Source organism: Myotis brandtii, unplaced genomic scaffold (genome assembly GCF_000412655.1).
Source record: "Myotis brandtii unplaced genomic scaffold, ASM41265v1 scaffold575, whole genome shotgun sequence".
NCBI classification, from domain to species: Eukaryota; Metazoa; Chordata; class Mammalia; order Chiroptera; family Vespertilionidae; genus Myotis; species Myotis brandtii.
The window spans coordinates 1,125,234-1,151,201 of NW_005370153.1; the positions used below are offsets into that span (position 1 = coordinate 1,125,234).

The window sequence follows — 25,968 nt, forward strand, 5'->3', positions numbered from 1 at the left end:
GGGCGGGACCGTGGCGCACAAGTGGGAACAAAGAATTTTCAGTAACCACCAGAGGCTCGCCCAGATGACAGCAACTGGTGCCCCTGCTCACCTGCTTCACCATCCTGCTGCAGCCGATGCCCGCCATCTTCCGACCACGCCCCTTGGTGGTCAGCGCACATAGCGACCGGTTGTTCGGTTGTTCCGTCTTTTGGTCTATTTGCATATTAGGGTAATATATATATATAATTTCTATGTGTTCCAGCTTGCTTTCTGGGGATTTTTCATTTTCTTTCTGAGCATCCTTTTTACTGATGGTATTCATGGTTATTTGTGGCATTTGCTGGTCTCCTTTGTCCAGGCATGTATGGATGTCTATATTAATGGCCCTTTTCTAGCAGCTTTTTCTGAAGAGGTCTTTCTACTATTTTTAAGTAGATGTTGCTGAATCCCAAGATTTTTACCTCTGTTATCTCCCAGAACTTACTGCCACAGCTTCTGTAAGACAGTGCAGCCACACTGCTTGGGGGTGGGGTTTGTTTTGCCCTCACCATAATGGCAACCCCAGGCCTTCGTGGGGACCCGTCCCAAGGACCTGAACTGGGGATCAATCACAGAGGGAAGCAGCACTTATACTGCAATAACTTTTGATTTACAGGTAATGTGCTCCTTTACTTGACACCAAGGGCAACGGGAGACGAGTTTTGGGAGTCCAAGGGGCAGCAGGGCTCTGTAGTTCCATTTTTTTTTGTCTGAAATTCCAACGCCCAACAACAGACAGCCATGCACAGAACCCCGTGCCCTGTCTGTCATCTGCTGGCTCACTGTTCACTCTCCTTGCCCTGCTGGACTGCCCTCTGCAACTTTCTGCTCCTTCATGCCTAAGGCAGTGCCTGCGATCTCCAGCTTCCTCCTCTCATCTTTCTATTTATTCCCGGTTGTCCATCTTTAGATACTTCGATTGGCGTGTCTCTTGGGCATGCCTCTGTATTGAGTAGGGAATTCTTTGTTGAATTAGAGTTGGTTAACTTGCTGAAATTTCAGTGGGAGAAGCCAAGGGAATCTCTTACGCTGCCATTCCTCTGACATCACTCTTGTTTTTCTTTTAGGAAATGATAACCTTAGAAAAACTTGTTCATTATAATTTAACGACAAGGATGTCTAGATTCTTTAAACTGGTGTAGTGTGTTTCATTTACATGCCTTAACATTTAATACCACCTACTCACATGCCAATATTGTGCCAGAATATTTTACAATTCGCAAGTGAGTGAATAATATTAAATCATTTTAATTTTTATAACAAAAGCTTTTCTTTATTTTGACAAATGTGTAGATTTTCTTTCCCACTTTTTCTAAAAAGTTAATTTCAATTCAATAAATGCTTAGTATGTCTGATTCTGTGTGCTATTGTGAGTGGGATTTAATTCTAAGAAAATATTTTAAAATGTTTCTGCTTTTAAAGAGATCTTATTTTCCATGTTTTGTATAGCAGATAACTGGTATGAGTCTTTTTAAGTGCTAACAAATTAGGGGGATTCAGATCAGAAATATGAAAATTAAGTAAGATCCTTATGGTGTGATACTAAGTAGTATATACATGTATTAAATGTTTGTATTCATTTTATATGAAGAAGCAGTTGCCATAAATTCTCAGGGAGTATAATACTGGAAGGATGGAATTTATGGTTCTGGTGCATTTAACTAAATAGCTGGATTATGTTCATTCTTAATACTTTCATGAGGGCACAGTTTCCAGTATCAAAGCAGGCTGGTTACCCATGATTCCCTATTTTGTTGCACTTGGTCTCCCCACAGCTGGTGGGTCCTGCTGATTTACCTTCACCTAAGTTTCCAAACCAGCTTAGCTTGTCCCTGACTGGCAAAGCTAACTCTCAGTTTGCTTCTCAACTAAAATTTCTCAACATTTCTTGGTATGTGGTGCCCTTAGCTTCCCGGTAACATTTTCCTAGCTCCACTAAGCCAAAAGACATACATAATGGTTCCCTTTATTACGTAATTAGGTCCACATAATTTCAGGTTAGTAGTTGTGCAGTGTCAGTACATGTTACTGTGTTGTCCTCAAACATGGGAAATTCTGTGAAGTCCCTGTGTGCCTCAGTGCAGTTTGAAATCACAATTCCACCAGACCCACCTTTTTCATTTCCATCATCTCAGCAGGACCCTGCCCACCATTCGCAGTCACACAGGCTCTGGCACAACACTCCACAGGCAAATGCAAGTTGATGGCAATACTTATATTTATTTTTGCAATCCCTTCAATAAACCATTTGAACAATGTTGGGTAAGGTGTTATTTTCATAAAAACATATTCTTTCAAAACAAATGTATTTCTATTTTCCATAAAAGTTAAAATTACATGCTAAAACAGAGTTAACCACTGAGATAACATGGAACAATATCAGGAGACTCATAAAGCAAGACCAGACAAGGAACTATATCATTAAACTAAGCAATGACACAGAACTAGAAAACCGACTCAGTATTAAAATATAAAAATCTACGATTATAAATATAAATTTGGTCCATGGAGACACTAGAGCAGTATTTACAGTAAGTAGAAGATTATTTTGTACTTTAGGTGAATACTGCAGTTGTAAAATGTTGAATATCATAAGGAGCAGAGCATTTTATTTACAGTCTACTGTATTAAAAGTTATATTTCCAGCAAACCTGTTGCTTGCTACAAATACAGCTAAAAATTTGACACTAAAACAACATGTTTTCTGTAGTTTGGAATTCCTAATATCTATAAATTGAAAATTTCTGTTAAAATCAATACAAAAAACACCCTAATTCCATTCTTAGAAATACTGTAAAATTCAATCATTTTAGTTTAAGCACAATAAGTGAATTACAAGAAGTTCTGCAAAAAGGCACACATTGTTAATAATATAAATTTGGCAGCAGAATCCTATGTCATGAAAGTTACTGTCAGGTGATGGGAAAGAAAACAGGGAACAGAAAAATGGATTTTCCAGTTTAATTTGAGATAGGGAGTTTCGTCACCCCTCTCTGTGCTAAACTAAAGACTCTAAGCTCTCGGCTATATTTCCATCGGGCAAGGCTGCGCCGTTACTGTCCAGAGAGGTGGATGGATTCTCTTCCTGCCTCGTGCTCACAAGGCTGAGGACTGCTTTGTAGAGAAACTGATACTGCTCCTAGGAAACAGAGAATGGGAGTTACAAACAGAAGCTCAGTGAAGACATCCATCTGTAAACGGAAGGAATACTTTTAGTGACACTTGGGCACTGTCCATGGAAGAGCTCTGTGTTAGGGGCTCTGTGATACTCAGCAAAGGCACACAATCTATATGAATGTCTTCTTCTGATGACATTTAAAATAGCTTTTTAATTGCCCTAGCCAGTTTGACACAGTGGATAGAGCATTGGCCTTCGGACCAAAGAGCCCCAGGTTCAATTCCGGTAAGGGCACGTACTTCGGTTGCAGGCCCCTCCCGGGTCTGGGCCTTGGTTGGGCATGTGCAGGAGGCAACCAATTGATGTGTTTCTCTCACATCGATGTTTCTCTCTCTTTCTCTCTCTCTTCCACTCTCTCTAAAAATCAATGGAAAAATATCCTCTGGTGAGGATAAAAAAACACACAACTATTTAATTAGCTAATTTTCATTGTCCTAGAACCGTGGTCGGCAAACTGCGGCTCGCGAGCCACATGCGGCTCTTTGGCCCCTTGAGTGTGGCTCTTCCTAAGCCTTAGGAGTACCCTAACTAAGTTAATAACAATGTACCTACCTATATAGTTTTAGTTTAAAAAATTTGGCTCTCAAAAGAAATTTCAATTGTTGTACTATTGATATTTGGCTCTGTTGACTAATGAGTTTGCGGACCACTGTCCTAGAAAATTGGTACACACACATTGGCTTATGGCAAGCACTCCGTCCTTATTCATTTACTTCATGGAGTCACCGAGAAGGCGATGTGATAGGGTTCCGTCAGTGACTGGTCAACTTGTGTGTAGCTCTCTGGCATGGGGCACCTGTAACCCACTCCCAAATAACGATGTTTCTCTCTCTTTCTCTCTCTCTTCCACTCTCTCTAAAAATCAATGGAAAAATATCCTCTGGTGAGGATAAAAAAACACACAACTATTTAATTAGCTAATTTTCATTGTCCTAGAACCGTGGTCGGCAAACTGCGGCTCGCGAGCCACATGCGGCTCTTTGGCCCCTTGAGTGTGGCTCTTCCTAAGCCTTAGGAGTACCCTAACTAAGTTAATAACAATGTACCTACCTATATAGTTTTAGTTTAAAAAATTTGGCTCTCAAAAGAAATTTCAATTGTTGTACTATTGATATTTGGCTCTGTTGACTAATGAGTTTGCGGACCACTGTCCTAGAAAATTGGTACACACACATTGGCTTATGGCAAGCACTCCGTCCTTATTCATTTACTTCATGGAGTCACCGAGAAGGCGATGTGATAGGGTTCCGTCAGTGACTGGTCAACTTGTGTGTAGCTCTCTGGCATGGGGCACCTGTAACCCACTCCCAAATAAGGTGCTCATTCTCCGTCCTCTAGTTGTTATGGAAACCATTGGGTTTGTCTATTAGGGGGGAGGACTGCACGTCAGTCAGCTGAGACACCCATGCAGAATGCAGGCCTTTCCCAAGATCCACTTATCCAGTATTCTTCACACTCTCCCCACCTGACCGCGCCTATCCCTGCTTTACCAAAGGTGAGCGAGCGTGTGCCCTGCTGAGGTTTCAGAGTAGAGACACAGTAGAATAGGTAGCTTTCCTCTTACAGATGCTGGTGTGGTTGTGGTGGGTAGGGGAAGGCAGCTGCAGAGAAAGTGAGTTGGGGACTAACATCATAGCAAACCATCCTTAGGACCACATGGGAACTGGTGCCCCATTGAATGCATCCTCAAAATGGGTGAAAGGACTACCTCTGGAAAGCAATTCCCTACAGGACAAGCTTGATACAACCCAACGGATCTGAATGAGATGTGTAATAGGGGCTCCTCTGAGGTGCAGGTATGCAGGGGTTACCTTGCCTTTGGCCAGTGGGTTTGGGCTGTAGCTCAAACAATGGACCTTTTCTAAGTCCCTTATACATGCACAGACCACATAAGCTTCTCCCATTGGGCCACTTGAACTAAGTTCCCTATCGTCTTTTCAGCCCAAATTTCTACAATAAAAACTTCCAAATTATTTCAGTGTCGAAACCAACTTCTCCAGATGTGCTGTATCTCTGTTTTGATCATCTGAGTCTCTCTTTCTTTTTAAAAGTATCCAAGAATTAGCCGGTTGTTAACTTCAGAAATTAGATTTCACTTGAAAGAAAAGTAAAAACTTCAAAAGTTTAAGACTTTTGGGTGTGTCTTCTGACGGTTCTCTGAGCTAGGCAGAACTTGAACTCTGGAAACGTAGCCATTTATTTTGTTGGATAAGTCAGGGTGTTGGTGCTTCTACTGGGGATATTTGGCAGAATTACAATAAATCTTGTAAAAAAAAAAGCACACATTTAAAATTTTTAGCCATAAATTTTCTAGAAGAAAAAATGTAAATGTTTCTTATTTATAGTTCCAGTTATATGGACTGGAGACAGAATAACTTGTAATTCAGGCCGAAAACTACATCTAATGCTGTCAGTCAATGTGGCCTTTTTTGATGTAGGATAAAATGATGCTGGCAGCCTCTAGGAAGTAAGTAGTAGCAGTGAGAAGTTTGCTTCATTGCTTTGTTACTTACGATGTCAGCAAAGACTCCTGGCCTCATCAGATTAATCATCTTGGCTACTTGGTAGACATCCACGGAATTTTCTTTTTCTAGTTGGTGCATAAGGGTTGCCAGAGCACAGAAAGTTCCTGCTGTCACTCCTCCGTGCCTTGAAGCAAAGGAGAGGGACAAACTCCATTCAGATTCATCGGGCTTTCATATTTGGGACTCACAGAGTATGTACTCTTGACAACTTTGCCCTAAGAACACTGAGATTTCTAATGAATTGCTTCTCTTTATTGTGCATAAAACTGTGGTTTATGGTTTATAGAACACTCAACAAGTGCTCATGATCTTAGTAATGAGATACTTTACAGAGGATTACGAGGAGCTCGCAATAAATAAGAATGCTCTGGCTAAGGTTATAATATGCATTACATATAACATGTACATAATACGTAATTCCAGCACACACATTTTTTTATTTGCTTATAGCAAAAACCTGGAAAGACCTATTGGATAAAGATCTCTGTTTCTGGTAAATAAAAAATATATCAATTTTACTCCTATTCCAAGAAAGTTCATGGCTGAGAAATGTCTCTGATTAGCACCTGTAAAAATTCAAATGCTAAAATGAGTCATCAGCCCTAGCCAGTTTGGCTCAGTGGGTAGAGTGTTGGCCCATGGACTGAAGAGTCTCAGGTTTGATTCCAGTCAAGAGCACGTACCGCGGTTGCTTGCTTATCCCTAGCCCTGGTCAGGGCATGCACGGGAGGCAACCAATCAGTGTGTCTCTCTCACATTGATGTTTCTCTCTGTGTGTCTCTCTCCCTCCCTTCCACCCTCTCTAAAAATCAATTGAAAAATACCCTCGGGCGAGGATTAACTATAAATCAATCAATCAATCTGGACCATCACACAAAGGGCTCTTGGCATCCATTGCAAGAGCACATTTTTGTGATCCCACACCCATCTCCTGCCTTCAAGAGGAGCTCCAAGAGAAGTGAAAACAAGAAATTCCGTGTTCACCTTGTAAGAAGCAGATAATCCACCCACACTGAATCACTACATTGGCCCAAAGCATTAGGTGAGTACAGAGACAGCAGAAATCCGAGTACGCCGAGGGGATGCTAAGGCACAACTTGATTTCGAGTGTGGAACTTACTCATCGTGGACAATCATGGGCCCATCCCTGCTGGCAGCTTCTTCTTTGATAAGACTTAGAAGTTCAAAAGTTTTACTAATGGGGCTATCTGGATTTGGCCACTTGGGACACTGAAAATGCCTCACTTCCAGTACATAATCATCCTATAACAAGAAAGAAAAAAATCATGTGTTTAAAAGAATCAGATGGGTTACTGAGTAGAATAAGTGAGGAAAATCAGAAATCACAGGAAGGTGATGAAAGCCAACAGCACGCACAAGCGAGCAGCAACAGTGTCAGCCTGTCCTCCACAGAAGAGAGACGTTGCTGTGAGGCCACACTGGTCACATATAGATGCATCTCTTTCTTATTCTAACGATAAACCTTATTTGTGGGATTATGCCAATCAAACCATGAAAGTATGTGCCAAAGATGTGTCTGTGATGCTAAATTTAAACTTACAAAAAGAAATCTTCAGTGTTAAAATTTATTTTAAAAATATCATAGACTTTTTCAGTACCAGTATCACTCAGGTTTAACTAAGGGGAAAAGAGACAGCAGGACACTGGGGAAGACGCTGGCAAGGAGGGTGGTGTTTGGTTTCAACCTGGTCCCAGTTCTGATTCTTGCTTAAGTGACCAAGCAGCCTGTGTGACTTTAAATCCCTTACACTTCAGACCTCCCGGCTCCTGAAGTGTACACAATCAAATGTTACATTTAAAAACAAGCAGCAGATGCCCAGCCGGCGTGGTTCAGTGGATAGAGTGTTGGCCTGCGGACTGAAGGGTCCCAGGTTCGGTTCTGATCAAGGGCATATGCTTGGGGTTGCAGACTGAATTTCCAGTAGGGGGTGTGCAGGAGGCAGCTGATCAATGATTCTCATTATTGATGTTTTTATCTTTCCCTCTCCCTCTCTGAAATCAATAAAAATATATTTTAAAGAATAATAAAAAAATAAATTTTAAAAAAGCAGCAGAACCAACATTTTATATGGAAGTGCAAAAGTCCAAAATATCCAAGATACAACTGAAGAAGATAGTCAATATAGGAAACTATCTCATTAGCTATCACAAAGTCTTATATCCTATAAGAATGAACAAGAACCTATAGTTTTGGCAGAGGCATGAACAAAGAGACCAATATAATACATAGAGATCCAAGAAACAAGCCCATACATATACGAGAGAAATCTGATTTATGACTGAACTGGTATTGCTGATCACTAAATATGCTGGGACAATGGTTATCCACATGGAAAATAAGGAAATTGGGCCTTGCCTCACAAAACATAATAGAAAATGTCAATTTCAGGTGGAGCTATAAAACATTTAGGAAAAAGGGTAAAAAGGTGATTTTTCAAGGTAAAAATGCATTTTTTAAAAAGGCACCAGATGATTTCCTTATAAAAGTAACAAGAGCCTGGCCGCCATGGCTCAGTGGTTCAGCATAGGTCTACCTACTAGTATAAACCAGGAGGTCACGGTTTGATTCCCGGTCAGGGCACATGCCCAGGTTGCGGGCTCAATCTCCAGTAGTGGGTGTGCAGGAGACAGCTCATCAATGATTCTCTCTCATCATTGATGTTTCTATCTCCCTCTTCCTCTCATATATATAATTTAATTTAGTAAAACAATTCTAGCTCACTGCACATTTTCAAAGCACTTCTTCACTTATCAGCTCATATATTCCTGGACAGCAATGCGTTAGTTTACTAGGTAATATGTTTCCCATTTTACTTAAGAGAATTCAAGGTAAAGTTAACACATGAGAATAAGGATTGATTCAACTTTTTTTTACTTTGTTTACTTTCAACTTAAGTTCTATCGGCAACTGTTCTGAAGTAAAAGAGAAATCGTTGTTTTCCTGTGTGTGTAGAAGTCAGGAACCCTGTCATTTAGTGATAATTAAGTATTTAATGATTCTACAAGATTTTGAAAATGAAAGTGACAAGTAAAGTAAAACTATTTAGGTAATCTGTCTCAATTTGTAAGAAATCGGTTTCCTTCTTTTTATTGCTGGAAAAGATCCTTAAAGAGCATATATTTAAATGTGCTTAAGATGAAAAGTTTATCATTTAGGTTATATCCATACCTGTGTAGCTTCTAAGATAAAATCTTGAATTAAAAGTTTTTCTTCATTAGACAGACATTTGTGTTCTTCAGCCATAAGAGTGACCTTAAAGCTTTCACAATTTATAGGCTCATCTTTATTTGGCCAATAAACAAATTCATCTTCTGCCTGGAGGATTAAAAACCAAAGAAAATGCTAGATTTTAATAAAATTTCTTAATTAAGCAGGCTGTGAAATGAAGGTAACTGGTTGCCATAGACAATTCAACACGTTTTTCTTTGAACTGCAAAATTTACTCTTAAAATCTTGTGTCTTATAAACCAGATTGACCTGCAGAATAAAACTTAAGAACACAAATTATTGCTTTTTTGTTTCCTTAGTTTATCAATAACAAAGATTAGTTGTTGCTTCTATAATTGATAACTTAGTAGATGAAAGTCAAGTGTTTTTAAGAGCTCAGCAATTTACAGCATCATTTGGAATGGTCAGCATAACTTTATGGACAAGAAATGAATCTCAAGGTATATATGCAAAGGCTAAATGAGATATTAATTAGATTTTATTTTGGGGTTTCTCCAAATACATATGAATAGTAGCATAGGGCATCCATGATTTTCTGATACTAAAAAGTCCTTCGGATACTGGGAGTTCACTTTATTCCAAATTGGTCTTCTATGGATAGCCTCAAACTGAGGGAATCTCCAAATATCTTACAAAGTTTTATTAAAAATATATACAGTAGAAGCATATGGACTGACTTCATTCATGATTGTGATTGTAAGTTTCTTAGACTGTGTCACAAAATACTTAAATTTAAATTAATTTCAACCTACCCTTATTTAAAACTGTCATTCAACAATTTCAGATCTGATTGCATAACCAAACCAGGCCCAGTAATAGTCAAGGTGCAACTCCAGGGACATTACTTTATTAGTTGAAAACATGACTGGTTTGTTTGCTGGACTTCCGGCTGTTGTGAGCTGATAGTTCTCCCTCAAGGAAAATACTAACCTCAAGGAAAATACTAACAGCGGCCTGAGGGCCTTACCATGTTTTGACCATCAGGAAGCATAACCACCAGCTGGGCGTTATGGTCCCATATCATCCTCCAGAAATCTTTGATGGTGTGGAGAAGGGGATGCTGAGTGATGATAAATTCGTTGCTCTGGTAATAACCCTACACAATCAAAAAGAAGGTAGATAAAACCTTGACATATGACTTTAAATATTCAGAAAACATTGGTAGGTTTATGGCCGTCTCTTCATTTTCAGATTGTGTTTTTAAGTAACAATGTGATTACGCCAGTCAGTGTTTAGGGGGCACTGCTCTATACCAGGTATAGCACTAAGCATTTCTTCCCATTAAGTTGGTTATTCCTCCCAGCGGTACTACGGGATAGAAAATGTGATCCCCATTTTACAGATGATTAAGCAGATGCCCAAGTTCACACAGCCATCAGCTCTAGGAGCAGACTTATCAAAATGACTTATGAACCCTATCTCCTTCACTAAATAGGGTGGAAATCTAGAGAGAGTTACATTTCTCATTTCCCACAAGTCCCAGCGACAGCGTGCAAATTTCACACCTCTGGCAACAGGGCACTTTGGTGTCCAGAGGCCCTCTGATGGATGAGCACATGTTTTGTGTCTCTTCATCAGCCCTAATGGTGTTTGCTCCCTGCACCTACTTACTTGCAGGTTTTCCCAGTCCCAGCCTACATTACAGCATCAGGGAATGCTGTCTTCTATCGCTACTGCGGGTGGTGGGCCTGCCGTCATCAGATTTGACTTCTGTCCACCTGGGCTGCTGCCCATGTTCCCAGCTACTGCTTCAGGCAGCTCACTCTGGTTTTGGTTCTGGTAACACAAACTGGCAGGCAGTTTCCCCAGCGACTTCTCTGACTTACCATGATATAGGAGGCGTTGATGTAGTCTGTGCCTTCCCCGCTCAGGGACGAAATGCCAACCCGTGATCTTTCCACTGCAACACAAAGCATTCTGGGTAAACAACCGTGCCCCCCATGCTACACCTTCCCCTTCAGCCCCACATGGCAAAACACAGCTGCATGTCTCAAGCTGAGTGTCTGTGACCTTTAAGCTCACGTTACCATGTATTTTGCAGTTTTAGATGACACTTCAGGGTTTGAGAGTCCTTTTTAAAAGTTACATAATTAGAAAAAATCTGAGTGTATTGCTTTTGTCCTAAAATGTACAAATATTGTCAAATTCCTTACAAGGTTTGTATTCTAAACCAAAAAAAGTTTGTTGTGTTTTTTTTTTCTAGATTCAACATATCCTACCAGGAATAATGGAAGAAGTTCTGTTCTTTTCCCTGTTGCATTGCTTTAGGGCTGTAGAATAGTCACTCTGCTGTATATTTGACTGACTCAGGAGCTGAGAATGGGAGTGAAGGAAAATACAGGTTATTTTTTATTTTATTAAAGTCACTCAAATACACACACACACACACACACACACACACACACACACACACTCCTATACATAGACACAGCCCAACCAAGGTAGGATACTGAATATAAACAAATCTGACTTTTTTTTTCAAGAATTCCTTGAACTAAACTTGTTTTAGGGAACTCTGTGGCACATCTGTGTTTTACACCAGGGAAGCTGGAAGAAGCAGAGAACACTAGCTTCCTAGGTGACTTGCAGCATCGGGAAGACCTTCCCCATGGCTTCCTCAGTGGGTGTGCACTCTCCATTTCCTCTACTTAAATCTCGTGCAGTTGGGAGACAAGCTGCATACTGTGTGTGTGTGTGTAAATATATATGAGCATAGTTGGATTTTATTCATTCTTTTAATACTCCATCACATGAATAATCTACTTGCTATTTATCTATTCCCCAATTACTGAATGTTCAGGTCATTTCCAATGTTTTGCTATGTCAAAATTTGTAGCAATGAATATCCCTTCTATATTTCTGAATGTTCACACATGTGAGGATTTCTACAGAGAATTAGGAGTCACCAGTGTTTAAGTCTTTTTGAAAAAAAAAATTTCTTTTTTATTGATTTCAGAGAGGAAGGGAAAGGGAAAGAAAGATAGAAATATCAATGATGAGAAAGAATCATTGATCAGCTGCCTCCTGCATGCCCCTCACTGGGGATGGAGCCTGCAACCCAAGCATGTGCCCTTGACTGGAATCAAACCAGGGACTCATCAGTCCGCAGGCTGACACTCTGTTCACTGAGCCAAACCAACTAGGGTGTCCAGTGCTTAAGTTTAGATATATAAAAAAGTGCTGTATCATGGTTTTGATTTGCATTTCCTTAATTATTGTGAGATGGAGTACTTTAATGTTCATCAGCCATTTAGGTTTCTTCTTTGAGGACTGTAGTTTCATATTTCTGCTTCACTGTCAGTTATTGATTTGTAGGGGTTTTTGATATCTTGAAGGTAAACCTATAGTCTGTTTAAAAAGTTGCAAATATCTTTGTTCTCTTTAATCACATAGACATTTACACCCAATGTATTAAGTTTTCCCTTAAGATTTTTGTAGATTATGTTTTTATTTAAAAATCCCTTCTTTACTCTGAACCCTTGAAAGGTATGTCCCTCTAATAGTTATAATAGTTAGCGTTCACCTTGAGGTACTTAAAATCCATCCTGAATAATTGTAGTGTTTGAGGTGTGGTAGGGGCCTAAATTTACTTGATCCCACAGAGGAATTGTTTAATATCATTTACTGATTAGTTCATCCTTACCTTACTAATTTGGAATGTCGTATTAATCACAACAATTTACACATGTGCATGGCTCCTCTGGCTTATTTGTCTGTTTTTAAATATTATTATATCTGCATAATAAGTCTTCCATAAGCAGTACAATACATTTCTATTTCTTATTTTTCAGTACTGGTTTGGATGTTTTGGGACCTTTATGCTATATTAATTTTAAAATCAGTTTCAAAAAAAATAAAATAAAATCAGTGTCAAACACAAAAGCCTGACATGTGATAGGTGTCTGATATATATTTGTTGAATAAATAGACATGTAATTTATTTCAGAGAAATTTCCCTATGGATAAACTTGAATCAATACCTTTCCTTATATGACAATATAGCACACGCACACACACCTGCATTTCCTACTTATGATGTTAACAGGAAACAGGGTCAAATGTCTCTCTTTTTCATTGGAGTCTGATGTCATAATTGATATTTCCATTTGATCCTGGTCATCCAGTGGAAGCCGTATCAGTTCTCTTATAGAACTGTGTCAGGGATAGCACATAGTGAAATGCTGAATATGGGTAAGACATATGTATTTTTTTTTAATTAAAGGAAAAGCTATCCTAACAACCTAATGTTAACATTTAGTATTTCCTTATTATCTGTTTCTGGGAGCCGTGCCGGGCACGTTTCCTTCAGTGTTTCTTTCTGCCTCAGAGAAGCTTGACTGAGTGAAACGTTTATGTTTTCCCAACAGCAGGTTCTCAGTGCAGCATTCACCCCTCGTCTTTCTCTTACTCCTCCCAAGTGCAAACGGTGCTAAGAGGGCCACACATCAGAGACAATTCAGTGCTAACATCTTCTATGTCCTAGGCTGGGGAGAAGGGAGGGGAAAACCTGAAATCTCAAGGTTTGTTAACTAACTCTCCTGGGTTTTTCCAACGTCTTCTGAATTCTTCCCAGATTGTCCTTCTCCAGAACCTGGCCCTGTTTCTCCGGGGATCCTGGGAAGTAAGAGGTTAGCACGGGAATAACGGGGAGCACAGCAGCAGCCTCCATTCCTCCGGAAGCCCCGGCCCCAGCTGGCAGGCCGGGTAACACCTGCTTTCTGAATTCTTTGCTCCCTGATTTCTGGAAGTCAGAGAGCTGGGCTGCAGGAGGAATAATATTAAACAACAACAGAAACACCCCGTGCTCTCCTCCCTGGTGCGCGGCCGGGGGACAGGGTGCGTGGGAGAAACGGGGTTGCAGAAGCCATTGTTGTGGTGTCGCCTATTCTAGCTCAGGGCCTTCAAGTGGGGCAGACTTTTTCCAAAGAGCAGCACGAACAGCCCGAGCCACCGCACTCGAGGCTGAGTGGTCTGGTTTTTTCAACGTGAGAAGAGCACTTGTGCGGTCTGTATTGTAAGGCCTGTCTGTTCATCCTGGTGGGCTGGGTGCCCCCCTTCCCCTGCCCGAGTCTGCATTTATGAAAGTTAGTCTAGGGTTTCTGAGAACTTTTTCTTCTCGCCACTCCAGAGGAAGGTTCTCCTTGAAACGTACCACGTGGCTTCGCTGCCCGTTGCAGAGAACAATAGGAGCCACTGTGCCAGCAGCTCTCTCCACCCATCCCCATGGCCCTGTCGACTCCAACGAGGGGAGGCAGGCACATTCAGTTCTGTGGCGGGACCCGAGGCGCTGCCAAGAGGACTCACCTTGAATTGTTTCTCCAGCTTTGTTTTGCCCGTCGGCCCGGGAATGAGGAGCGCGTTGACATAGGCATGAATATGACTCTCTGGCACCTCAGTCTCTTTGCTCAGTATGGCCTCCACCAGCGCGTCGTGAATGAAGACGTACTGTTCCTGGCAAGGCAGGGGCAGGAGGGAATATTACTCAGGTTTTCCTTAGGTGCATCGAGGTCAGTGGTTCTCAACCTTCCTAATACAGTTCCTCATGTTGTGGTGACCCCCAACCATAAAATTATTTTCGTTGCTACTTCATAACTGTAATTTTGCTACTGTTATGAATCGTAATGTAAATATCTGATATGCAGGATGTATTTTCATTGTTACAAATTGAACATAATTAAAGCATAGTGATTAATCACAAAAACAATATGTAATTATGTATGTGTTTTCCGATGGTCTTAGGCGACCCCTGTGAAAGGGTCGTTCGACCCCCAAAGGGTCGAGACCCACAGGTTGAGAACCGCTGATCTAGGTATAAAAGCAGTATCTTCCATTGACAGACAGAAGGAGTTATACTGAGGGTGGAGAGAAACCCACAAAAGATTGCTTATCAGGCCCGGCAGGAAGGCAGGGGGAGGAAAAGAGGCCGTGGAGGGGGAACAGAGCTCTTCTCTTCCCTCACCTCTCCATTTCCTGTGGGAAGGAGGCAGGATGATTTGAGGAGGCACAGCAATGCCCTGTCTCTGCCCTGCCGTCAACCCAAGGCCCACTTCCGCATTCTGCATGAGGACTTCCATGACTTCTATCCCTCTGATGGGTCTTTCCTTCTGTCCATTCTAATTCTCCCTTTAGTGTAATTATTTATATGGTTTTTAAGAGTTATCTTCTTTTTTATGAATAGGACTCTTTTCTCTAGACCAGTGGTCTCCAACCTTTTTTTGGCCGTGCCCCACCTAAGCATCTCTTTGTCTCTGCCCTGCCGTCAACCCAAGGCCCACGTCCGCATTCTGCATGAGGACTTCCATGACCTCTATCCCTCTGATGGGTCTTCCCCTCTGTCCATTATAATTCTCCCTTTAGCCCGTCATATATAATTTAGTGTAATTATTTATACGGTTTTAAAGAGTTATCTCCTTTTTATGAATAGGACTCTTTTCTCTAGACCATTGGTCCCCAACCTTTTTTTTGGCCGTGCCCCACCTAAGCATCTCTAAAATCCTGATGCCCCGCCTGCCCCCCTCCTCCCCGTGACATATAATTCTTATTATTCAAAAAGTGAACTCCTATTCACATGCAGGAAGCGTCAAAGGCCATTCACTTGGTCTAAACAAACTTCCAAAGAACATGGCATCCATGAAAGAGAAAACTAAACAAACGAAAGGACAGTTGAAGTACTGAAGAAGAAATCACTAAGAAATTGTTAAAAAATAATAATACAAAGTGATATGAAAAAATAGCAGAGTTTCAAAACATATAATAGAGAACTGAAATGCATAAATATGTCACAAGATATATTTATATACTGTATATGAGGCCCCTAGAGTCATAAGAAATGCAAAAAATTCACTGTTAATAACTCATTCTTGAAAGCCCCCCCCCTTAAAAATCAAATTGCCCCCCTGTGGAGTGTGTGCCCCACACTGGGAACCACTGCTCTAGTCTTATGTGACTAGAATGTCAGTTCTTTTATGAAATGAAATTTGGTTTGGTTTAAAACCTGTTCTGTTTCCAATCGCTTTCAAGCTGCCATTAATAATTTTCAATTTACATTCCTTTTTATTTAGACATAGCGACAACCAACACAGATATGCAGACTTGTCCTGTGCCACAGATGTGTAAAGAATATGGGCCTAAAAATGGATAGAACTTGAGCATAATTCATGCTTTTTAAATATAAAAATGAATCCATTCGTTGACTATGTGGAGGAAAAACTTGAGGATTTTGCTAGCGGAAGATTCATTTTCTGAATCTCCTCTGTAATTGGTGTTACTTTAAAGATAGTTCCCATTTGGTCACAAAATAGACAAAATTTATCTGGCCCTTCCATGAATTATACGCAATTACCTCTTATGGGTTGAACTGTGTGTCCCCCCAAAAGCAGCCTTAACCCCCAGCACCTCAGAATGTGACCGTACTTGTAAACAGAATCATTGCACATGTAAATAATTAGACTGAGGCAGTGGCTAGTGTCCTTGTGAGAGGAAAATTGGGACATGGACACAGAGGGAAGAGGGCCGTTTGAAGACAGAGGCAGGGGTTGGACTTAGGCTGCTCCAACCCAGGAACACACATGCTACCAGAAGCTCAAAAAGATAATAAAGGTTTCAGAGGCAGCATGGCCCTGCCAACACCGCGATTTTGGACTTCCAGCTTCCAAAACGATGGGACAATCCGTATCTGTTGTTTAAACTGGTTTGTAGTACTTTCTATGGCAGCCCTGCCAGACTAACTCACCTGCTAATACAAACACTTGTCTATCCAGCGTTAGCATTTTAGTGATGTTTCCAACCCTTAGATAAATAAAAGAATCCCTTTTCTCATACCTCAGTTTGCACCAAATAGTTTCTTTGTGAACGGATGTGTTTTAAGAAGCCGAATATGTTGACTGTGCCTTCATGTTGAATTTGCTGCAACATACTGTCCAGCACAATATATGTGCCTGTTCTCCCAACGTGTAAAGAACATGGGCCTAAAAATGGATAGAACTTGAGCATAATTCATGCTTTTTAAATATAAAAATGAATCCATTCGTTGACTATGTGGAGGAAAAACTTGAGGATTTTGCTAGCGGAAGATTCATTTTCTGAATCTCCTCTGTAATTGGTGTTACTTTAAAGATAGTTCCCATTTGGTCACAAAATAGACAAAATTTATCTGGCCCTTCCATGAATTATACGCAATTACCTCTTATGGGTTGAACTGTGTGTCCCCCCAAAAGCAGCCTTAACCCCCAGCACCTCAGAATGTGACCGTACTTGTAAACAGAATCATTGCACATGTAAATAATTAGACTGAGGCAGTGGCTAGTGTCCTTGTGAGAGGAAAATTGGGACATGGACACAGAGGGAAAAGGGCCCTTTGAAGACAGAGACAGGGGTTGGACTTAGGCTGCTCCATCCCAGGAACACACGTGCTACCAGAAGCTTGAAAAGATAATAAAGGACCCCCCGCTAGAGGTTTCAGAGGCAGCATGGCCCTGCCAACACCGCGATTTTAGACTTCCAGCTTCCAAAACGATGGGACAATCCGTATCTGTTGTTTAAACCGGTTTGTAGTACTTTCTATGGCAGCCTTGCCAGACTAACTCGCCTGCTAATACAAACACTTGTCTATCCAGCGTTAGCGTTTTAGTGATGTTTCCAACCCTTAGATAAATAAAAGAATCCCTTTTCTCATACCTCAGTTTGCACCAAATAGTTTCTTTGTGAACGGATGTGTTTTAAGAAGCCGAATATGTTGACTGTGCCTTCATGTTGAATTTGCTGCAACATACTGTCCAGCACAATATATGTGCCTGTTCTCCCAACTCCAGCACTAAAGAAAACAAAAGATAAACTGTTTCAATGTCAAGCACAGAATAAATTGGAAGATAGGTCACAATGAGCTGTCTTGTAAATGAAAATAATTTCCTTCCTCGAGCAAACTAGCCACATAATAAATAATTAGCTATCCAAAATTGAAGTAGTTGGTAAGCATATGCTTCAAATGACAACGTTTCCATTAATTTTTTTTCCTACCAGTCAAATTGCAAAACAATCTATTTCTGTTGTAGATTTTTTTAAAAATATTTTTTTTATCGATTTCAGAGAGGAAGAGAGAGGGAGAGATAGATAGAAATATCAGTGATGAGAGAGAATCATTGATCATCTGCTTCCTGCATGCCCCACACTGGGGATCGGCCCACAACCCAGACATGTGCCCTTGACTGGAATTGAACCGGGGACCCTTCAGTCTGCAGGCTGACGCGCTATCCATTGAGCCGAATCAGCCAGGGCTCTGTTGTAGATTTTTTATTTTCAATAATTATATTTATTATTCATTTTATATTGCACAGTGAAAACAGAATTGAACGGACCCTTCAGTCTGCAGGCTGACGCGCTATCCATTGAGCCGAATCAGCCAGGGCTCTGTTGTAGATTTTTTATTTTCAATAATTATATTTATTATTCATTTTATATTGCACAGTGAAAACATTGTTTGTCAGAGCATAATAAATAGACAATTAATCTGAGAAAAATAAAAGCACCAGCGTCACCAGATTCTGAAAAGAAAAGGTCCTTGGGTCTGTATTGCCAGGGAGACATGTTTGTAAAGATTTCCGCATTAATGGGAAAAAGAATTTGATCCGGCTTGCAGCTGAAAAATATCATTTCAGCGAGAGCGTGAAGAATAAAGCTTAACTTCAGTCATTTCTAAAGGGTCATTATCTACTGACTTCTTCAAAGACTCTACTGAAGGGACAGAATTCACAGACTGGATTCCTTTCAGCGGCTCCAACAAGTGGAAAGTGCTAGAGAGGAAAATTGGCACCTGCCCTGCACAATACCCTGGTCCTTCTCCATTTGCTCAGAAACAATTCCTGACCTTCAGAGCTGTTTTTCTTGCATCTTCCTGTTTCCCTCAGCTTATCTTCAGGTGAACAGATAAAAACCTCAAGATAGGTCTCTCAAACTTTGTCTGAAGAGAACTCCTGAGATAGGTAATTAGAATATGTCAGATAAGCTGTAGAGCAAAGGAAAATACTTGCTTCTGTAAGAACACGGGCACTGCTTTGATGAAAACACTGCACACAGAAATGGATTTGATTTCTGTGGTCACAAAGCTTGGTGGAGAGTCCACACTCAGGAGGGGTTAACTGCTACTTTTATTTTAACTGAAAAATAGCACCTGAAACCTCCAATGTTGTTTCCTCTTTCTCTGTTATATCATTTTTTTTCCCCTATCATCAATCCAGGCTTGGAAATTAAACGACTTGGGCAAGGATGAATTGATGACACATTCAATAGGGTATATTAGGGAGAACTCAGGAAAATGAGAAAGGGTTTTAGAGTCCAAACTGTTTTAAAACAACTTAAAAGTATCCTGTCAGATTCCTCACACACCGTGTGCTATGTTTTCTCTAATGTAAGCCTGGCATAATAACTCTTCAACAGCCCAGCCAGTGTGGCGCAGTTGATTGAGCATTGCCCAGTGCACCAAAAGGTTGTCAGTTCCGTCCCCAGTCAGGGTACATACCTGTGTTGTAGCTACGATGCTAGTAGGGCACGTATGGGCAGCAACGTATAGATGTTTCTCTTTCACATCAATGTTTCTCTCTCTCTCCCCGCCTCTCTCTAAGCATGTCCTTGGGTGAGGATTAAAACAAAACAAAACAAAACAAAACAAACCCTCTGCAATAGATTGTTGCTTCTCAAGCATTTTTTATCTCATGCCATATTATAATCAATGTTTAAGGATAAAACATTGTTCCACCTGCCTCACATGGTTAATAAGTTGAAACCCAATTCAACAGTCAAATAGGATCCCTCTACAATAGATTGTTGCTTCTCAAGCATTTTTATCTCATGCCATATTGTAATCAATGTTTAAGGACAAAACATTGTTCCACCTGCCTCACATGATTAATAAGTTGAAACCCAATTCAACAGTCAAATAGGATATAATAAACATTGTAAAAATACCTGGTGCTTTGAAATATTCAGCAATCAAATTGGAGTCTGACATATTCATTACCTAGTGATCAATATTTATGAAAACCTGTATGTGATTTCATTCCCCTCATGAAACTGTTAGGGGCAAAATAGAATATTGGGGACTAGCCCTTGTGGACAAAAGGGGCCACATGCTAACCTGACAAGCTCAGGGAAGGCCTGCATGGTGGTCTTGCAAACTCTAAGACCTAAAGTAACCACAGGGATGGTCTGAAATTAAACTTTAACTAAAAGCAGTTTTGGTGGATAGTCACGTCATATGCCGGTGTCTTCCCTGACAAGGTCAATCTTTACCTGAACTGAGCCTATTGTCTTTTTGCATCTATGATAACATATCCTTGAAATGTCAGGGTATCTTTAATTTCCCTTTTTTTCTGGACCCCTCAGGGCACAACCAAATGCCCTGGGCGCCAGGACAGAGACCACAAGTTCCTTCACTATTATTGTTATCATGTTAATTGTTGCTGTTAGCTATCCTGCACCCACCTAAATAAAAGATGTGTCTATCATTTTACTTTTTATCCAATCCCAGAGGTTCCCCCCTTTGCTTTACCCTGCCTCCCTAATCTATCACCAATGGATTTCCTGTAGCCCACCTAGATCTCCTCCTTTGATTGTAATGTATAAAACGAGGTGAAGAACTGCCATTTTTCGGAGCATCATACCAATCCGTTGAGATTCTGCTTCCTGGCAATTGTCCACAGTTTGGCTCACATAAACTCACACAAATTCTTTACAGGTTTGAATGTTTTTACATTAACAATAAGGTTATGGGAAGTATTAACCATGATTGCCTCGGGTTGGTTTAAGAAAGGACATTCTGACCTGGCTGGGTGTTGTATGCACCTGGGACATGGGAGTCAACCTTGAAATGTGGTCCATTCTCATTCAAGAATGGAAAGATTAACAACCTTGCTGCCCAAACAATGGAGTCTCACCCCAGCCTGAATTGCGTACTTCCCCATACCTGTAATCCCTACTTCCCCATGTAATCTTTTTTCGTACCCTATTTAAGCAGTTGGCTTAGGGGGGCTGCAGAGCAGATTTTTGTGGATGACTTGCTGTTCTCCCATTCTGCCGGCTTATTGGAATAAACACTCATAGATGATTCAACCCTGTCTCCGCTGAATTGGCTCAAATAGTGACAGGCAGCCAGGACTCACTGGTTGTCCAGTTTCAAAACCACTTCAAGATTTCCTGGTCGTTAGCATAAGCAAGTCTGTGGGTTAGAGACTCACCTGCAGTGGACAACCACAGGCCCCACCGCGTAGCGCTTGGCCTGGGATGCCTTTCTCACGAAGGTCAGCACGGGCAGCGAGTACTCTGGCACTCCCATGTCGGGCCACTGCGTGTAGTGGTACTGCGTGACCACGCGCCCACTGGGCCTTCCTTTCTGGGAGCCCTGGAAAAGACCAGACAGCAATCAATCACAGGAATACACGCAAAACACATGGGGCTCTTAAGCAGCTTAGGGTTCACAGCTGGGTGTGGGCAGCCTGTAATGAAGCAAATGTGCACACTGTTGTTTGTGATGGTTGATCTTGAGAAGGCTAACCCCTATTTTGTAAAACTACTGTTTGGGATTCTCTGCTATTTTTTTAGACGGCCTCTTATTCTAAAAAAATAATAGCTTTGCTTTCTAGCCTGCTTTAGCCTGCTTGAATAATGAGGAAGATAAACTTAGCTGTCTGACCTTGTAGGCCAGAGACTAGATACGCCCATACTCTCAATGCCATGCCAGGTGTATTTTTAATTGGATAGAACTGTGTTGTTTTCAAGGCCACCAGCGAGATTACCACTAAGCACACATAGGGCTGACCCTTTAATAAAAAGGGAAGTTCTGCTTGTAGCTTGGCCCAGAATTTGAAAGGCATTTTTCTCTGAGCTGGCGCATAAAATTAAGTGTGACTCCAAACTCTCCGAGCATTGCTTGATTTATTCCGATTCTCTGTAACAATCTTATGTGTTGACTTGGCCAGGCTGTAGTGGCCTGTGGTTTAGGCGAACACCAAGTCATACCAGATGTTTCTGTCAAGATATTTTTAGATGTGATTGACATTTAAATCCGTAGACTTTGAGTAAAGCAGATTATGCTCCAAAATATGAGTGGGCCTCATGCAATTAGATGAAGGCCTGAAGAGTAGACTGAGGTTTTTGAGAGAGGAAGGAATTCTCCTCACGTCTGTAACACAGACACTGCCTGAATTTCCACCCTGGAGTCAGTCAATCTCAAGCTCAGTATCTCTCTTTCTGTCCTTTTCTCCCCCCCCCCCTCCTTCCCACCTTCCTCCTTCCCTCTCTCCCTTCCTACTTCCCTCCCTGATTACTACATCATTGTTCTGTTTTTCCCCTTCCCTTACTTTAAGCTCCACTATTTTTAGTTGGATGTGCAGTGATGAAAGGGGCAGGAATTTTTGTTTGTGCATCAAATCCACTGCAACCATCAGCACCATGTCCAATCTAGCTCCAAAGCCATGGCTGGCATTTAGAGACTTGGAAGAAACTTTGGGATTGAGGTGTAGCTATAGTAAGAACGCTTAATGCCTTTATTATACATTTTTACCTTATCTTCGTTATACCACCCGTTCACTTGCAAACGGGCCAGATGTGCTACTCAAATGAGAATGTCCATCATTTATGGACTCACCTTTTTTATCTTTGTGTTTCTCAGGGTAAAATTTCTCACAGTATAATAGGCAAGCATTTGAACACTCTTCTGAGTGACCAGAAAGTTCCCATACTCTTCACTACCATCCGCAGGCCAGTACTGGTCACATTTTCTCTGCAAAAGAGAAAGTAAAGATGCTTTTCCATATCCAATAAACCACGTAAGAGCAGTGCCTGAAATCTGTGAAGGTCTGAGACTGTGACAGGAATGGACTCTCACTCTTCTAAATATTTCTTTCCTTTCTAAGTGATTGCAGATTGGCTGAAGAGGAGACCAGGGAGAGATCAAAGAAGCAAAAGGGACTTGCAATTATCTGGTCCAAACTTCCCCCTTTCAGATGAGGAAAGTGTGGCCAGATGTATCTAGTCACTATAGGGCCAGCACTGGAATACAGCTCTTCTGAATTACAATCAATCTCACTCCACATTGCTGTTCAATGAGCCCCATTTATCTTCCTCAAACTATGAAGAATGCATTTCAATAGCAGATGACTGGATTAATAGTGAAACTTTTTGCCCTAAAATGTTATGTTTTCCTTGAGCTGTCATACTGGAAAGGAGGCCTGATGAGCTCTCCTACCTTTGCTGGTTGCTAAGGCTGACTCCATGAAAGCACTTTGAAGCGCCTCTAGTCATTACTTTGGGGATGCCATAAGGCAGTGGTTCTCAACCTTCCTAATGCCGCGACCCTTTAATACAGTTCCTCATGTTGTGGTGACCCCCAACCATAAAATTATTTTCGTTGCTACTTCATAACTGTAATTTTGCTACTGTTATGAATCATAATGTAAATATCTGATATGCAGGATGTATTTTCATTGTTACAAATTGAACATAATTAAAGCATAGTGATTAATCACAAAAACAATATGTAATTATATATGTGTTTTCCAATGGTCTTAGGCGACCCCTGTGAAAGGGCAGCAATGTAAGCTTTTGGTCTGGTGTAACCCTGAAGAAATAAATGAAAACATTTCTTACTAACTGATTTGCATGCCATTTTTAACCATCTAAGACTTACGTTTTTAGGTTAGCACATTTTTTTTTCTATAAAAGAAAACCATAAAAAAAATTAACATTAACCTGCAAAGCTGGATAAACTTAATAGTGCTAAAACACACAGCAACTCTCCTTTAGCTACATGTTTTTGTAGAAAAAGAGGGTGCACCATTCTGTGCACCTTTAATCCAAGTATATTTACTCTAAGTCTATAGACTTTGCTTAAAATCTGGTCCTTAACTGTGCTGCTTTGAAACGTGGTCCAGGCGTTGGGACTCGATTGTTTACAACAGTTAGGAAACCTCTGGTGTCTCCTTACCCTTTCCTTGGTGGAACTGAGCAACGCCAATGATTAATACTATGCTTCACTGAGAACCCATTGCTGGCCAAGATGCTCTACAAACATTGACCCTGATCCATAAGCGATCTGCAAAATGGAAGCATCATCCTCATTGGAAGATGAGGATGCTGGAGCTCAGAGGAATTAAGTAGCTTTCCAAGCTCCCACAGCTAGCCAGCGGCAGACCTGGATCCAAAATGAGTAGTTCTGACTCCCAACCCCATGTTTGATATGACATACTTATTGCCTCATCTGGAAGCAAGAAGTGGTTGCCTGCAACAAACCCACTGGATACTTATATTTGGTGCTCACTTCTTTGAATTCAGTGTTCCACGCAGCATCAAAACGAAGGCAGCGAGATTGAGAGCTCACTGTCAGGAGAATAACTGAGCTCCACTGACATTCCGTTGACCACAGTGAAAAACCAGTAAGTTAGTCAGGGGTCTGCAGCCCCTGAGGAGCTCTAACAGGCCCTACAAAGCTGGGTGTCCTGAGGGATGTCCGAGGTTATATTGATAACTGGTTAGTAGTAATCACTTTTAGCTAGTACCACCTTGGAAGTTTTTCAGTAAGGATTTATTGATCATCTGCTATCTACACAGCATTGTCAGGGGCTCTGGGACATGCAAAATAAGCACTGGTCCTGCCTCCCATATTGAAGGGATTATAAACCTCCCTAAATCTCTATCTATCTATCATCTATCTATCTATCCATCCATCCTACCTTGAGTATACATTCCCAGCCTGAATCCCTCACACATTTAGAAGATAAACCAAATATATGAGCTGGGCTGTTATTCAGTCTGAAATCTTTTAGACAGGGGAATTTCTCACCACTGATTTGTGTTTCTTATCATCGATCATATAACACGTATTAAATACTGGTACGTGTGTGGTGCAGTGGTATAATAACTTCTTACTCTAATGTAATTTCTATAACATTTCAGTTGAAGTATGCTTACATCAACATAATTGGCATTGATGTAATCAGTCAGTTTGCCGTCTTTTTCAGCAAGTTGTGCCAGCTTAACCCTACTATGGTCATCTGTAATAAAAAAAAATCTCATTATGGCATGGACTACTTTTCAGCATGAAGGTTCTTTATATTTACATAATAATTTGTCAAATATAATGAAAATCAATGCAATGTAATTTACTATAGGAGGCTTTGGGGGACTCCAGAGATGACAAAGATAAATATAAAAATAACAAGAGCTTCTGCCTTCAAGTTTTCTAATGCAGAAGGTGAGAATAGACATATGCACAGAAAGGAAGGCTGAGGTGTTGAAAGAGGTGCAAAGTAGTAGGGGGAGCATGAAGGAAGAACCTGTATTGGTTTGGGATGGTAAACATTTTGGTAGAGATTGAAACCTGAAGTTGACATCTTAGATTGGTGTCTAAAGGTGGATATTGGGCTGTGAACTGAGAAGAGCCACTGAAGGGAGAGAAGAGTGATGGAGGTCTCGGGAAGCTGAGGAAGGATGACTGTAATATGCTCTGAAGATGAGGCTGATGGAGGAAGAAACATAGAGAAGGAAGCACAAGGGACCTAGGAAGCGTCTGTGAATGGTTACAGCAAACAGCTCCCTCAAGGGAAGAACCTCAAAGAGGAACTCCTGCAAAGGGAGACAGGAGAAAGGTTGTCCAGCAACAGACACGGATCCTGCCCTGTCCATCAAGGGGGATGAAAGCTATGGTGACTTCCACATTGTGTACTGTGGTAATTTAAATATGTTGAAATGAAGTGTGTGGGATGAACTGCATTTCCACAGAGAGACTATATTGGGGGACCGACAGAATAAGAAATAAAAATGTTACAGGAAGAAAACATGGTAGTTTCACAGGGCAGACTATTCTTTTCAAGGGTAAAGAAGTGAGTACAGCCCTAACTGGTTTGGCTCAGTGGATAGAGCATCGGCCTGCAGACTGAAAGGTACCAGGTTCAATTCCAGTTAAGGGCATGTACCTTGGTTTCGGGCACATCCCCAGTAGGAGATGT

At 41.0% G+C, this 25,968-nt stretch overlaps 1 protein-coding gene across 1 annotated transcript in view; it reads right to left on the reverse strand.

The window, feature by feature from the left end:
- Positions 1 to 2,221: 2,221 nt before the first annotated feature.
- The window catches only part of LOC102258071 (receptor-type tyrosine-protein phosphatase zeta), a gene marked incomplete at its 5' end in the record, with an annotated part of 52,146 nt that continues 28,399 nt past the window's right edge, over positions 2,222 to 25,968 (reverse strand). The window contains 13 exons of the mRNA XM_014549915.1: positions 2,222 to 3,160; positions 5,713 to 5,848; positions 6,845 to 6,987; positions 8,915 to 9,061; positions 9,942 to 10,070; positions 10,801 to 10,874; positions 11,194 to 11,287; positions 14,279 to 14,425; positions 17,651 to 17,786; positions 21,202 to 21,365; positions 22,611 to 22,827; positions 23,539 to 23,582; positions 24,932 to 25,014. Of these exons, the coding sequence (XP_014405401.1) occupies positions 3,020 to 3,160; positions 5,713 to 5,848; positions 6,845 to 6,987; positions 8,915 to 9,061; positions 9,942 to 10,070; positions 10,801 to 10,874; positions 11,194 to 11,287; positions 14,279 to 14,425; positions 17,651 to 17,786; positions 21,202 to 21,365; positions 22,611 to 22,827; positions 23,539 to 23,582; positions 24,932 to 25,014 (1,655 nt within the window). The remainder of the gene's footprint in view (positions 3,161 to 5,712; positions 5,849 to 6,844; positions 6,988 to 8,914; positions 9,062 to 9,941; positions 10,071 to 10,800; positions 10,875 to 11,193; positions 11,288 to 14,278; positions 14,426 to 17,650; positions 17,787 to 21,201; positions 21,366 to 22,610; positions 22,828 to 23,538; positions 23,583 to 24,931; positions 25,015 to 25,968) is intronic.